We start from the raw sequence: 15,000 nt of genomic DNA, 5'->3' as shown, positions 1-15,000 counted from the left end.
TACAAGAAAAATTCCCGCTGCTACCATCGTAGCAGCATGTATAAGGGCCGAAATAGGGGTCGGCCCTTCCATTGCATCAGGTAACCATACATGAAGGGGAAATTGTGCAGATTTAGCAATCGCACCAGCAAATAATAGAACAGCGCACAAAGTAACAAATACAGAATTGACCTCATTATTAGAAATCAAGTTATTGAATATTTGAAATAAATCACGAAATTCGAAACTCCCCGTTATCCAATAAAACCCTAAAATGCCTAATAATAAACCAAAATCACCAACACGATTAGTTACAAATGCTTTTTGACAAGCCTTTGCTGCAACAGGTCGTGTGAACCAAAATCCTATTAATAGATACGAACACATTCCAACCAATTCCCAAAAAATATAAATTTGTATCAAATTTGAACTAGTAACTAATCCCAACATGGAAGTACTGAAAAAACTCATATAAGCAAAAAATCTCAAATATCCGTGATCATGAGACATATAATTATCACTATAAATCAGAACCATAATTCCAACAGTAGTGATTAATATTGACATAATAGAAGTAAGTGGATCGATCAAGTATCCGAATTCTAAAGAAAAATCATTATTTATAATCCAAGACCATACATATTGATAGACAGAACTGCTATTTATTTGCTGAATAGACAGATTCAGAGAAAAAATCATGACTATACTTAACAATAAAACGCTCTGAAAAGCCCACATACGACGAAGACTTTTTGTTGCCGTCGGAAAAAGAAGAAGTCCCAACCCTATTAACATAGGAACTGGAAGTGGAAGAAAAGGTATTATCCACGCATATTGATATGTCTGTTCCATAAAAAAAGTTTTTTATTCTTAATTAATTGTTTTCGATTCACCGGATCTTACCTCTTTCGAAAAAAGTCAATAAAAAATCAAGATATGCACTAACTTATTGAATAATTTTATATTAGTATTTATTCTGAGTCTTTTCAAAATCGTTCAAATATTCAAAACAAGAAGTTACAGTTGGTCAAATGATATTACTAAGTGACATATAAAAATGAATACTTATAATAGGAAAATGAAAATATAGCAAGGATAAAAATTTAGGCTAAAAAGAATACTTTATCCTGATATGAATTATAGGATTAACTAAGGGCATTGGTCTAATGAAAAAACCTCTTGATTTTCGTTAGTTTATTTAAACTCATTAACTAATTCATTATGGGATTGATTGTTTTCTATTTCAATCAAAACAATTTATTAGTAAAGTTTAGAAGATTATAGATCTAAAATGAACCTTTTTTATCAAGTTTGACTAAAAAAAGACTCCATTTATTAGGCAAAAGTTTACAATCCTTTGAGGTATTTTATTACATGTAAATAAAGTATAGAATAAGGAAAATAAAGGGTTTTTAGGTTATTTATTTCTTTTATTAAGTTTGATTTAGCAGATTCTAAAGATAGAACTTTGAGAGATAAACAACGAGAACTAAAAGTTCCAAAACAAAAATTTTTTTATTTCGAGTAATTTTTGATCCAATTTTAACGGATATTTGACATATCTATATTTCTTTTTTATGAAGAAAATCTTATTTAGATATATGAAGAGAATCTTTTTTAGATAAAAAATATATAATGAATAAGAAATAAGAATTCGTTTTGAACAATAGATGTCTTTCACATCCAACTATAACAATGAGTAACTTTTAAATGGCAGTTCCAAAAAAACGTACTTCGATATCAAAAAAGCGTATTCGTAAAAATATTTGGAAAAGGAAAGGATATGGGGCGGCGTTAAAAGCTTTGTCATTAGGGAAATCTCTTTCTACCGGGAGTTCAAAAAGTTTTTTTGTACGACAAACAAATAAGTCCTAAAATATCGGAATAATCAGATCAAAAAATCGGCTCATTAATTTGTTAATATCAAAGTGAATATAAAATGAATAATTGGCAGTACCTATTCTAATCAATATGAACTCAATATGAAATAGACCCTTAATTTGAATTTTATAAAAGAATTCTTCTGTTTTCTGAATTCTAAAAAAAAAAAAAGAAGAAAGAAAAAATACAAAATTTTTTATTGATTTTATTTTTAGTATATTTTCACTCAAATTTTGGTGGTGGGGAGTCTTCTTTTCCCCATCGACCTTTACAAGAATGACAAATTCTTATGTTTCTCGGGAAGGCCAGATATAATATTTTTAGTTCAAATTAATGAAGTGTTTAAACTAATTGATTCCGTGTTAAAAATTTTTGGATAACTTTCTGACTTCTTAATTTATTTACTATATGGAATGAGTTTTCTATATATCTCCAATTTTCAGCCCAATCAATATCAATAAAAGAACTTAATTGTTGCAATGTTATGTACAAAAAATGTGTCAATTTGGAATAATCCAAAATTGACATATTTTAAATTAATTGATCAAATTGATTTTTTGTTTCAAATTTATAAAATCAGATAAACCAGAAAGAATGACAATAAAAGTAAAAAATGAAACTAATGAACCTTCAAATTGACTTTTGAACTCATTTTTTTATCAATTTGAATCTTTACTTTTATCAATTTGAATCTTTACTAAAAAAACTTATTTGATTGAATTGACTTGTTCAATCTCGACGATTGAACATAAATAGGGTATTATGAGTTCGAGCAAGCCGCTATGGTGAAATCGGTAGACACGCTGCTCTTAGGAAGCAGTGCTAGAGCATCTCGGTTCGAGTCCGAGTGGCGGCATGCCATCTTCTAAAAGAGATCCAATAGATCTTATAATAAAAATAAATTAAATTCCCTATTTCTATTTCTTAATTAATATAGGGGATTCCCTCCCCTTTTTTCATTTTTATGATATTTTCAACTTTAGAGCATATATTAACTCATATTTCTTTTTCTATTGTTTCAATTGTAATCACACTTCATTTGATAACCTTATTGGGCAATGAAATCATAAAACCATATGATTCGTCAGAAAAGGGGATGATAGCTACTTTTTTATGTCTAACAGGATTATTAACCACTCGTTGGATTTATTCAGGCCATTTCCCGCTAAGTGATTTATATGAATCATTAATTTTTCTTTCATGGAGTTTCTCCCTTATTCATATAGTGCCTTATTTCAAAATAAGAAAAAATGATTTAACCACAATAACTGCCTCAATTACTATTTTTACCCAAGGCTTTGCTACTTCGGGTCTTTTAAATGAAATACACAAACCCACAATATTAGTACCTGCTCTACAATCGGAGTGGTTAATAATGCACGTAAGTATGATGATATTGAGCTATGCGGCTCTTCTTTGTGGATCATTATTATCAGTAGCACTTCTAGTCATTACATTTAGAAATATTTTTTATAGTTCTAAAAGTAATAATTTATTAAAATTAAATGAGTCGTTTTCATTTGGTGAAATCCAATACAAGAATGAAAGAAACAATATTTTTCAAAAAACTTCTTTTTTTTCTGATAAGAATTATTACAAGGCCCAATTTATTCAACAATTGGATTATTGGAGTTATCGTGTGATTAGCCTAGGATTTATCTTTTTAACCATAGGTATTCTTTCAGGAGCAGTATGGGCTAATGAAGCATGGGGATCATATTGGAGTTGGGATCCAAAAGAAACTTGGGCCTTTATTACTTGGATCGTATTCGCAATTTATTTGCATACTCGAACAAATAAAAATTTGCAAGGAGCAAATTCCGCAATTGTGGCGACTCTAGGCTTTCTTATCATTTGGATATGCTATTTTGGGGTCAATCTATTAGGAATAGGGCTACATAGTTATGGTTCATTCACGTTAACCTATAGTTAAATTCAAGAAAAGTTCTTAAGAATACAAACAGAATGCAATAATGCAATACGGTGTATATAAAGCATCTTGTCTCAACCGGCGAGAACCGCGTGAATCACTATACTACTTGATTCACACGGTTCTCGCAAAGACCGAGTACATTGGGTAAAATTTTAAATTCATAGTTTGTTTTGACTTTATTTAAAATTTAATTTAAGAGAATAAAAATACTTCTTTTTTTTTTTTTTTTCATTAGCCAACCAACTCTAAAAATAATAGGAGTTTTTTTTTTAGAAAACTATCTATAAAAATAATTAGATAGAATACCTTCAACCTTGTCAACTGATAGTGAAAGAACAAAATCGGGGTACATACCAATACCTATTACGGGTATAAAAATGGAGATGGAAACAAATAACTCGCGCGGTCCAGAATCAAAAACATAAGAGTTTGGAGTATTAAATAACTTGTATCCATAGAATATCTGGCGTGACATAGATAATAAATAAATAGGAGTTAATATCATTCCAATTGCCATTACAAAAGTGATGGCAATTTTGGGCATTAAAAGATATTTTTGGCTGGTAATTATTCCTAAAAATACTAGCACTTCTGCAACAAAACCACTCATACCCGGTAATGCAAGGGAAGCCATGGAAAAACTACTGAACATTGTAAAGATTTTTGGCATGGGGATAGCTACTCCACCCATTTCATCGAGATAAACAAGACGTATTCTATCATAGCTCGTTCCCGCCAAGAAAAAAAGTGCAGCACCAATAAAGCCATGAGAGATTATTTGTAAAATAGCTCCATTGAGTCCCGTATCGGTTATCGAAGCAATTCCTATAAGTATGAAACCCATATGAGATACGGAGGAATAGGCTATTCTTTTTTTTAAATTACGTTGGCCGAGAGATGTTGAAGCTGCATAGATTATTTGTATTGTGCCTACTACCATCAACCAAGGAGAAAATATAGAATGAGCGTGTGGTAATAATTCCATATTAATCCGAATCAATCCATACGCTCCCATTTTTAATAAAATTCCGGCTAGAAGCATACAAGTACTGTAATGTGCCTCTCCGTGGGTATCTGGTAACCATGTATGTAGGGGTAGAATCGGCAATTTGACAGCAAAAGCAATTAAAAATCCAATATAGAATATGATTTCCAAAGCCACAGGATACGACTGATTAACTGATGTTTCAAAATTTAATGTTGGTTCATTCGAACCATATAAACCGACACCCAGAACTCCCATTAAGAGAAAAATGGAACCCCCCGCCGTGTACAAAATAAATTTTGTGGCTGAGTAGAGACGTTTCTTTCCTCCCCACATGGATAGAAGTAGATAAACTGGAATTAATTCTAATTCCCACATGATGAAAAATAGTAAAAGGTCCCGAGAAGAAAATGATCCTATTTGACCACTGTACATTGCTAACATCAAGAAATGGAATAATCGAGAATCCCGAGTAACGGGCCAGGCCGCTAAAGTAGCTAAAGTAGTGATAAATCCTGTTAATAAAACGGGTCCTAGAGACAGTCCATCTATTCCTAATTTCCAACGGAAATCAAAAAAATTGATCCATTTATAGTCCTCTACTAGTTGGATTAATGGATCGTCCAATTGGAAATGATAACAGAATGCATAGGTTGTTAGAAGAAGTTCTAACATGCATATACATATAGTATACCACCGAATTACCCTATTTCCTTTATGGGGAAGAAAGAAAATTAAGGACCCTGCAAATATTGGTAAAACTACAATTATTGTTAACCAAGGAAATTTGTTCGTGGTAAAGACAAGATACACTTGGACCAGAAAAACCTGTGCCCAAAAATAAGATATTTTTGGGCACAGGTTTTGGCGGTAAAAAAATGGACTCAGTTTCTGTAATGTATTAATAAGCTATACCCATGCTGCGGGTTGTTTCATGCCATAAATAAACGCGAACACTCAAGAAATCTGTTGGGCAGGCGGATTCACATCTCTTACAACCGACACAATCCTCTGTTCTTGGAGCAGAAGCTATTTGTTTGGCTTTACATCCGTCCCAAGGTATCATTTCTAATACATCCGTAGGACAGGCTCGGACACATTGAGTACACCCGATACATGTATCATAAATCTTTACTGAATGCGACATTGGATCTATCCATTTTTGAACGTGATAAGGTTTCAATCTAGTAAATTGAGAAAGAAATTATATATTTAAATACTAGTACTAGATGAATCGATGAGTTCCCCGAGTTTTTTTATCTATTTCTGGATTGACAGTGCCAAAATACTTTGATTTCTTATATTTGTGATAACATGATCATATCTTACGTGGCAGACATGAAAATTTGAATTTATATGATAATATTACTTATTCAATAAATTCGATTGATTTATACGAGTTGATTTTCTGTTACGATAAATTGATGAAACAATAGCGAGTCCAATAGCGGCTTCAGCAGCTGCAATAGCTATAACAAAAATAGAAAAAATGGCTCCTTTTAATTGACGACTATCAAAAAAATCAGAAAATGTTACAAAATTGAGATTAACTGCATTTAATATAAGTTCAAGACACATAAGAGCCCTAACCATATTTCGACTTGTAATCAATCCATATAGACCGACAGAAAATAAATAGGCACTCAAAACAAGTACATGCTCGAGCATCATTAACCAACTCCTTATCAATCTCGATTCATTTCAATATGAACAACAATTTAACCAATCGGATTGACTAGAATATAACGAGTAATGGAATAAAGGAATATATTGGGAATAGATCGCACTACTAAAGAATTGAAATTTTATATACAAAGTTAAATAGAAAAAAGGAAATACATGTGATAGCTCATAACAAGGGTTTTCCAGTTCTAAAGAGTTATTATTGACGAGCTACAGCAATTGCGCCGATTAACGCAACTAAAAGAATTATTGAAATGAATTCAAACGGAATAAAAAAATCTGTTGATAAATGAATCCCGATTTGTTGACTATTACTTATCAGATCTTGCTCTATAATCTGGTTTGCTTTTGTAGTCCAAATAATCCCGTACCATGACGTATCTGGAATAGTAGTAATTAGTGAAACAAAAAGACTTGTACAGACCACGGAAGTTACTCCATCTCCCACGGTCCAAAGATGGAAATCTTTGGAATATTCTGAACCATTTATGAACATCACAGCAAAAATGATTAAAACATTTATGGCTCCTACGTAAATAAGGAGCTGCGCGGCAGCTACAAAATGGGAGTTCGATAGAATATAGAATAACGATATACAAACAAAAACCAATCCCAATGAAAAGGCAGAATAAATGGGATTGGCAAGTAATACTACTCCCAGACCCCCTAATATAAGACCCAATCCCAGAAAGACTAAAAGAAAATCGTGTATTAGTCCAGGTAAATCCATTATATATAAAATAAGAGATAAATAAATCAAAATCTTGCATAACTTTATTGACCCGGTCAGGAAAAAAGAAGTAACTCTACCTTTTTTATAATAGTTCTTAATTATTCAATTTGAAAAATTCCATTTTCATGGATATGGATTGAATTATTGGCCTAATCTCTCGAAAGAGTAATTTGAGTCTATATATTTTTAAATCATCTCTATATATTTTTAAATCATCAATATGGACTATAGAAAATAAATCTATTTTTCATATGAATATAAATTCAAATATGAATATCAATTCAAACAAAATTCTCGCTCCCTAATCAATATAATTATGAATATAATTGTAGTTATTCACCAAACAAAAACCTTCATTCTTTTAGATCAAAATGAATTCTTAAGTTTTTATTTCAGGCAAATTTAAAATTGTTCGAATTGTGTAATCGTCAATTATTGACATTGGTAACCGACCCAAAGCAATTTGATTATAATTCAATTCGTGACGATCATAAGTAGAAAGTTCATATTCTTCAGTCATTGATAAGCAATTTGTTGGACAATACTCAACGCAATTACCACAAAATATACATATTCCGAAATCAATACTGTAATTAAGCAATCGTTTCTTTCTAATATCAGTTTCCAATTTCCAATCAACAACGGGTAGATCTATAGGACATACACGAACACATACTTCACAAGCAATGCATTTATCAAATTCAAAGTGGATTCGACCGCGGAAACGCTCGGATGTGATCAATTTTTCGTAGGGGTATTGAATAGTTACAGGTAAACGATTCGCGTGTGATAAGGTAATCATGAAACCTTGACCAATATACCTTGCAGCTCGTACTGTTTGTTGGCCATAATTCATGAACTCAGTTACCATAGGAAACATATCGTGAATATCTATAAAAAATAAGATACTTGTTTCTTTCTCTTGTTTGAGACAAGTCGTGAATATAGACGTATTTTTTTACAGTGAAAGAAGTTGGGAAGAAGTTGTTAATAATAGATTACCTAGAGAAATAGGTAAAAGAAATTTCCATCCAAGATTTAATAATTGATCCATTCTCAGCCGCGGTAGAGTCCATCTTGTTGCGATAGGAATGAACAAGAACAAATATGTTTTAGCTAATGTAATAAAGATACCAATTATTGTTCCAAAGACTCTACCTCTTTTAGTAATATCAAAAAGCTCGGGAACAGGTATGTACGGAATAGAAAGATTCCAACCCCCCAAGTAAAGAACTGTTACAAATAATGAAGAAACCAGTAGATTTAAATATGAAGCAACGTAAAATAAACCAAATTTGATACCGGAATATTCGGTTTGATAACCTGCTACTAATTCTTCTTCTGCTTCTGGTAAATCAAAAGGTAATCGTTCACACTCGGCTAGGGAAGAAATTAGAAAAACTAGAAACCCTATAGGTTGACGCCACAAATTCCATCCCCAAAAACCATATTTTGACTGCGCTTCAACTATATCAACTGTACTTGAACTGTTAGATAATCATAGTAGATGAGAACATCACTGTTCTCATCCCTATTGCAGAACCGTACATGAGATTTTCATCTCATACGGCTCCTCAAAGGTCATAAATAAATCTAAGGACCCGTCCATTATTCTTTTTATTGATATGTTTGTAGGATAGATAGATATAAAATTAAATCCATTGTAAGGTCCCCATTAGACACTGGAATTCTGTCTGCTATATATAATAAAGTGCTTCTGAATTCATCTTATCTTTTAATCATTTCAATTCTTCTTTGTTGAGTAATAACTTAATCCTTGAATAAAATGTTTCTTGTAACAATATCAATACAACCTAACATAGATATTTCCACCTAACGTTTTCAATTACGAAATCCAATTTGCATTAGTTCGCGAATCATGACAAGAATTCTATCTCTATCTAGAATAGAGAAAGAAAAAATAGATTTTTTCTAGTGCAATTCCATTCCGTTTTTCTATTTTTTTTTTTTTTTTTTTTTTTTTTTCGTTCCTATTCTCCTTTCTCAAAAAAAAGGGGGACCTTAAACAAAGTTAAAGGATTACTTCGTTCTTGATAGTTATTTACTTAATCGGTGAATAGAAGTATACTCTGGATCGGAATCGTGGGAAGTACTCCTTGATCATTTCTACCAATTTAAAGCCCCTAATTCTTTTTATACACATAGAAATACACTTACATAATCTCTATTACGAATCCTTTGTGTACCTTAGTGTTCCTAGCTATCCACTCGTTTTTATCAATCTACTTTCGGGTAATACATATGGTAATAGATAGTAAAAACCTCAGAAAGTTGATCTTTTGAACCCGCTTCAAGTCATGATGACTAATCAAGAAATCTTGGGGTAAACAGTCTCTAATACTTATATTTACTTTTCTTAACTTTTGTACATAAGAAATGAGATTCAATCTTTTACTGCAAATTTCTAAGCCGTTTCTTTCACTCATATAACTATCTGGTTTCTTTCATCAACCCCCGAATAATGTAATGAATAAAAAACGAAAATCTATATTCAACTCATGACACTTCCTTCCTAGAAAGAAAAGAAGTAGCGGGAATTTTATGTCTTAACGAATCACACGTAGAGATATTGATAACACACATAGAGTTAATGGTATTTCATAACTAATTGATTGAGCAGCAGCTCGTAGACCACCTAAAAAAGAATATTTATTATTTGAGCCATATCCTGACATAAGAAGGCCAACAGGAGCAATACTTGAAATAGCAATCCATAAAAAAACACCAATACTGAGATCGGCTAGAACAAGGCGATAACCAAAAGGAATTACTAAATAACTTAATAAAATTGATATGACTGCTATAGATGGTCCAATACTAAATAAACGAGTATCTCCTCTAGATGGAAGAAGATTCTCTTTGAAAAGTAATTTGGTACCATCTGCTAGAGCTTGAAGAATTCCCAAAGGTCCTGCGTATTCAGGACCGATACGTTGTTGTATACCCGCGGATATTTCTCTTTCTAACCAAACAATGACTAGTACACCTATTGTAATTCCTAATACAGGAGTAAAAATAGGGATAAGCACCCATATGATCCCATAGACCTCTTTTAAGGATTCCAATCTAGAAAAAGAATTGATAGCTTGTACTTCTGTTGTATCAATTATCATTTTAACGATCAACTTCTCCCATAATGATATCTATACTACCTAGTATCGTCATAATATCAGCCAATTTCATTCTTTTAACTAACTGAGGAAGAATTTGCAAATTAATAAATCCCGGCGGCCTAATTTTATATCGCCAAGGAAAAACACCCTTATCTCCTATCAAAAAAATTCCCAATTCTCCCTTTGGTGCTTCGACTCTCGCATAAAGTTCTTGCTTCGACAATTCAAAAGTCGGAGAAGGTTTTTTACTAATGAATCGATAGTCAAACTCATTCCATACAGTATCTTTTACTCTATCAAAGCGGCGGATTTCTAAATTTTCATAGGGCCCTCCCGGAATTCCTTCTAGGGCCTGTTGAATAATTTTTATGGATTCTGTCATTTCGCTGATTCGTACTAAATAACGAGCTAACGAATCCCCCTCTTTTTGCCATTGGACTTCCCAATCAAATTCATCGTAACACTCATAATGATCAACTTTACGAAGATCCCATTCTATTCCGGAAGCTCGTAGCATTGGTCCCGACAAACCCCAATTTATTGCTTCCTCTCCACCAATAATGCCTACTCCTTCAACTCGTTCTAAAAAAATGGGATTCCGTGTAATAAGCTTTTGATATTCAGCAATTCCTGTTAAAAAATAATCGCAAAAATCCAAACATTTATCTATCCAGCCATGAGGTAAATCAGCAGCGACTCCACCAATACGAAAAAAATTGTGCATCATCCGCATACCGGTGGCAGCTTCGAATAGGTCATATATTAATTCTCTTTCTCGAAAAATATAGAAGAAAGGAGTCTGCGCCCCAATATCTGCCATAAAAGGGCCAAGCCATAACAAATGCGAAGCTATACGACTTAACTCCAACATAATGACTCTGATATAACTGGCCCTTTTAGGGACTTGAATATTGCCTAATTGCTCTGGCGCATTTACAGTTATTGCTTCTGTGAACATAGTAGCTAAATAATCCCAACGTGTTACATAAGGCAAATATTGTATAATTGTTCGATTTTCCGCAATTTTTTCCATACCTCTGTGTAAATAACCCAATATTGGTTCACAGTCAATAACATCTTCACCATCTAGAGTAACAATGAGTCGAAGAACACCATGCATTGATGGGTGGTGAGGTCCCATATTGACTATCATGAGGTCTTTTCTTGTAGATGGTACAGTCATAGGTTTTTCCCGATTCATTCTTGCATGAATTGCTGAAAGCGAAAAGAAGTTCATCAAACTTTAAGCGAATCATTCAAACCAACTCTTCAAATTAACGAGTTTTTCTTTCTCGAATATCCAACTGCCCTATTAATTCTTTATAACGCACTCTATTTTTTTTTGACAAATAAGCCAGCAACCGTTGACGTTTTCCCAGAATTTTCCGCAGACCTCTCTGAGATAAATAGTCTTTTTTGTGCAATTCCAAATGTGAAGTAAGTCTCCGTATCTTATTGGTGAAACTTACTACTTGAAATTCAACAGATCCTCTGTTTTCTTTGTTTTCTTCTTGTTCTTTCAAAATAATGGAAATAAATGAATTTTTTACCATAAAAGAATTTGACACTCCCCTTTTTACAGATATTGATTTTATTGATCAGTAATAATAATGTCAGAAATTTTAATGTAGTATACACAATAATCATAGTTTATTTATATTCATTTTATCAATTAACATTAATTAATTTATCAATTAACATTAATTAATCCGATTTTTGAGTTCATTTGGATAGTGATACAAAAAGACGATAGCAAATAGTTTAGTACAAAGATTCTGCTGATTAATTTATAGCTTTAATTGATACGCCATTTCCTTATTTTTTATCCTAAACTGGGATGTAAGACAGTACATGTGTGCATCGGGTTACTTGCATATAACATGGATATTACAGATCACGGACAGCAGAAAAAATGAAAAATATGATTGATAGAACAATAGAAGATATAGGAAACTCAAAAATTGAAATTAGGGATACATATATATCCTTAACATACTAAAGCGGCTCCCATTATTGGTGTCAAACCAATAGCGATTCATACAAGCTAAATCCTCTAATCGATAATTAGGCCAAAAAAAGAACTTTAATTTTATTAATTCATTTTTTTTTCTGTCAAAATTTTCACTTTCATCCAAAAATTGACTCCAGTTTTTTATCTTGTTCTCCTTGCAAAAGAATTTCTTTCTATGCACATTATTTTGATTCTTTAAATTGAAGGAAATTAGAATTCTCAATTCTCTACGACGTCTAGACGATAAAATTTTTTCAGGAACAAGCAAATCAGAATTCTTTTTGTCTCTATTTAGAGTTTTATGTCTTGGAATGGATTCATCAAAATGATTCTTAGCAACATTTTGGGGGTTTCGGTATCTTTGATTACTTTGGTGCTTACTTTTATGAACCAACGAAATACCTATGATTTGATACATAAAAAACTGTCCGTCATTTTTTACAGATAGACGGGCGGGTTCCATAATTAATATTCCCTTTTTTGTTAATTGTGTAAGATTTAAACGTCTCCTCATTATATCCAAATTCATTTCTTTCCTTTGAATATAGGATATAGAAATTTTTCTTACATTTATTAGGCTAACCAGGAGACCATATATCTGGATATTATTCATCATTTTTTGATTCAATTGATTCAAACGTCCAGTCCATCTTAATTGCAAAGGAAAATCTCCTTTGATTAATATTTGTAGTTTTTCGATCGATTCTAAAAGGGATTCTTCAATATTGTTTTGATTCTTTAATTCAAAATATTGTTTTGAATTGGATGGACTAAAATTGAAAAAATCCTCATCCTCTTCGTGCTTTCCCTTGATATTTTGATTTTCACTAAAATTTGGATTGATATTCAAATTAAAAAGAAGTAAGTTGCTTGGAATAAACCAAGGTTTCTCTTTATATTTATGATAAAGTATCAAAAACTCTGGAAATAAAAAAAATTTCGGATTTGATATGGGGCGATTTAAGATTAAGAATTTTTCATTCATTCCCATCCAATCAAAAGGCATTCCCATCCAATCAAAAAAGACCCTTTTGTAATTGATTTCGGAATTTGAATAAATCGGAAGATAAAAAAGACCATTATTCGGAATTTTATCCCTTATTTGGATTTGGTCCTTATTAGATTCAACCTGAATATTTGTATTCAATTTCCAACCCAAATATTTTCTATCTGTATTTTTTTCCATATATATAATATCACTTTTTCCTAGATAATTCTTGATAGGAATATTTTTGAGTATGTTAACAGTTTTTTCTTTATTTCTGGTGGAATTTTCTTGCTTCTTATTTGGTTCTAATGATGATCTATAAATATAGGACTTCTTATTAGTTTCAGAATGAATATATTTATATGATAAACGATCATATCTATAGTTTTTTTGAAAATTCTCTTCTTTATTTGATAATAAATAGACTTTCAAATTTTGTTTTTTTTTGTAATCAAATAATTGGTCTTTTTCATAGGAATACCATTTATTTAGATCCTTATTTTGAGACGGCTGGCATTGATTTTTTCCATTTCGCCATTTTTGTGGGACTAATCTAGACCATGTAATCTGAGATAAATCGTATTGATAATGACCTCTTAACCAGTTTTTCCATGGATTCATTCCAGAATTTGGAAGTTTCTTATGTCTTACTTCGTAATCAAAGATTCCTTGTCTTCCAAAAAAATCCTTTATTTCATTCTTAAGAAAAAAAGACGGTCCATTGTACTGAAGAATAGATCTTAACTTATTGAAGTGAATAACCTGGGTTTGTGATAATTTTAAAAATACATATTTTTGTGACAAGTAAGATAACTCAAAAAAAATATTTGACTTCCGCTTACTATTTCTAAGATTATCAAAAGCCTTTTTTATAGTCCTAGTCGAAATAAAGTCAATTTGATTTTGTTTTGTTTTATTAATCTTTTCTTTATTTGTTTCGTTATTGTCAATGTATTTCTCAATAATTTTTTTTGTTGATTCCATAAAAAGTTGTAGAGCGATTCTGCGCATATTAATGATACATAGAAAGATATCTATGTATATTTTTTCAATGAAAATTTTAACTATTAATTCAATATTATTTCTTTTTAATATTTTCCAAATTGTTGGGAGTGCTTCTCCATTATTCTTTTTATTTATTTTTTTTTTCAGCGTTACTGTTTTTTTATTTTTTTTCATTATTTCTATTTGATTTCTGATTGTGTTTCTTCTATCAATTCTATGTTTCATTTCTTCTTCTGTCTGTGAATAATTTGTCAAACCTTTAGGTCGATTTTGACTAAGTGATTCATGAATTATCTTATTGCTGATTATAGAATCCTTTTCTCTTTCAGTTTCATTTGATTCATATATTTCTCTCGTTATAAATAATGGAATTTTCTTTCCTTTTAAAAGTTCTTTTAGTATTTGTTTTACAAAGAAAAAGACTTTTGCTTCTTTTTTTTTTATTTTTTTTAAAGCTCTTCGAATTCTAAAATTGAATTTTCTGATTTCGACTTTATAGTCTATATCTTTAAAAATGGGTTCAAAAAAGGAAGGTGTTTTTCGCGGAGGACCAAAAGGATATTCCGTTTCCATTCCCAAAACTGTTAAAAAACAAGAATCAAAATCATCTTGTTGCTTTCGATCTCTATCAGAGAGTCGTAGCTTAGATCTGTGCCAAGGTTTCAAAT

The 15,000-nt window shown here is 31.4% G+C and overlaps 12 protein-coding genes and 1 non-coding gene across 13 annotated transcripts in view; 3 read left to right on the top strand and 10 right to left on the bottom strand. All coding sequences in view use genetic code 11, as the record gives it.

Annotated features, from left to right (window-relative positions):
• ndhF (NADH dehydrogenase subunit 5) overlaps positions 1-831 on the bottom strand; it is a 2,232-nt gene extending 1,401 nt beyond the window's left edge. Inside the window, exon 1 of the mRNA in view lies at positions 1-831. This exon is cut by the window's left edge and continues 1,401 nt beyond it. Coding sequence (YP_588176.1) covers positions 1-831 — 831 coding nt within the window.
• Positions 832-1,689: 858 nt separating this feature from the next.
• On the top strand, positions 1,690-1,854 carry rpl32 (ribosomal protein L32). Its single transcript has one exon. It carries the CDS (start codon positions 1,690-1,692, stop codon positions 1,852-1,854), a length of 165 nt encoding a protein of 54 aa, YP_588175.1.
• Positions 1,855-2,636: 782 nt separating this feature from the next.
• trnL-UAG lies at positions 2,637-2,716 on the top strand. The gene has a single exon. It is a non-coding gene; the product is annotated as a tRNA-Leu (tRNA).
• A 108-nt stretch (positions 2,717-2,824) lies between these two features.
• Positions 2,825-3,793, top strand: ccsA (cytochrome c biogenesis protein). Its single transcript has one exon. The coding sequence runs from the start codon at positions 2,825-2,827 to the stop codon at positions 3,791-3,793; it is 969 nt and encodes a 322-aa protein (YP_588174.1).
• Positions 3,794-4,070: 277 nt separating this feature from the next.
• Positions 4,071-5,573, bottom strand: ndhD (NADH dehydrogenase subunit 4). The gene is given in 1 exon segment: positions 4,071-5,573. A coding segment is annotated over 1 exon segment (1,503 nt).
• A 106-nt stretch (positions 5,574-5,679) lies between these two features.
• Positions 5,680-5,925, bottom strand: psaC (photosystem I subunit VII). The gene has a single exon. It carries the CDS (start codon positions 5,923-5,925, stop codon positions 5,680-5,682), a length of 246 nt encoding a protein of 81 aa, YP_588172.1.
• Positions 5,926-6,143: 218 nt separating this feature from the next.
• Positions 6,144-6,449, bottom strand: ndhE (NADH dehydrogenase subunit 4L). Its single transcript has one exon. The coding sequence runs from the start codon at positions 6,447-6,449 to the stop codon at positions 6,144-6,146; it is 306 nt and encodes a 101-aa protein (YP_588171.1).
• A 211-nt stretch (positions 6,450-6,660) lies between these two features.
• ndhG (NADH dehydrogenase subunit 6) lies at positions 6,661-7,191 on the bottom strand. Its single transcript has one exon. The coding sequence runs from the start codon at positions 7,189-7,191 to the stop codon at positions 6,661-6,663; it is 531 nt and encodes a 176-aa protein (YP_588170.1).
• A 382-nt stretch (positions 7,192-7,573) lies between these two features.
• ndhI (NADH dehydrogenase subunit I) lies at positions 7,574-8,074 on the bottom strand. Its single transcript has one exon. It carries the CDS (start codon positions 8,072-8,074, stop codon positions 7,574-7,576), a length of 501 nt encoding a protein of 166 aa, YP_588169.1.
• Positions 8,075-8,152: 78 nt separating this feature from the next.
• ndhA (NADH dehydrogenase subunit 1) lies at positions 8,153-10,328 on the bottom strand. The gene is made up of 2 exons: positions 9,776-10,328; positions 8,153-8,691 (listed from the first exon to the last, which is right to left on the bottom strand). The coding sequence occupies exons 1-2, from the start codon at positions 10,326-10,328 to the stop codon at positions 8,153-8,155; spliced, it is 1,092 nt and encodes a 363-aa protein (YP_588168.1).
• A 1-nt stretch (position 10,329) lies between these two features.
• ndhH (NADH dehydrogenase subunit 7) lies at positions 10,330-11,511 on the bottom strand. Its single transcript has one exon. The coding sequence runs from the start codon at positions 11,509-11,511 to the stop codon at positions 10,330-10,332; it is 1,182 nt and encodes a 393-aa protein (YP_588167.1).
• A 91-nt stretch (positions 11,512-11,602) lies between these two features.
• Positions 11,603-11,881, bottom strand: rps15 (ribosomal protein S15). The gene has a single exon. The coding sequence runs from the start codon at positions 11,879-11,881 to the stop codon at positions 11,603-11,605; it is 279 nt and encodes a 92-aa protein (YP_588166.1).
• Positions 11,882-12,295: 414 nt separating this feature from the next.
• The window catches only part of ycf1 (hypothetical chloroplast RF1), a 5,118-nt gene continuing 2,413 nt past the window's right edge, over positions 12,296-15,000 (bottom strand). The window contains exon 1 of the mRNA in view: positions 12,296-15,000. This exon is cut by the window's right edge and continues 2,413 nt beyond it. Coding sequence (YP_588165.1) covers positions 12,296-15,000 — 2,705 coding nt within the window.

The sequence above is a fragment of the chloroplast genome of Helianthus annuus, assembly GCF_002127325.2.
Source record: "Helianthus annuus chloroplast, complete genome".
Taxonomy (NCBI): Eukaryota; Viridiplantae; Streptophyta; class Magnoliopsida; order Asterales; family Asteraceae; genus Helianthus; species Helianthus annuus.
This window is presented reverse-complemented; position numbering and strand designations above follow the sequence as displayed.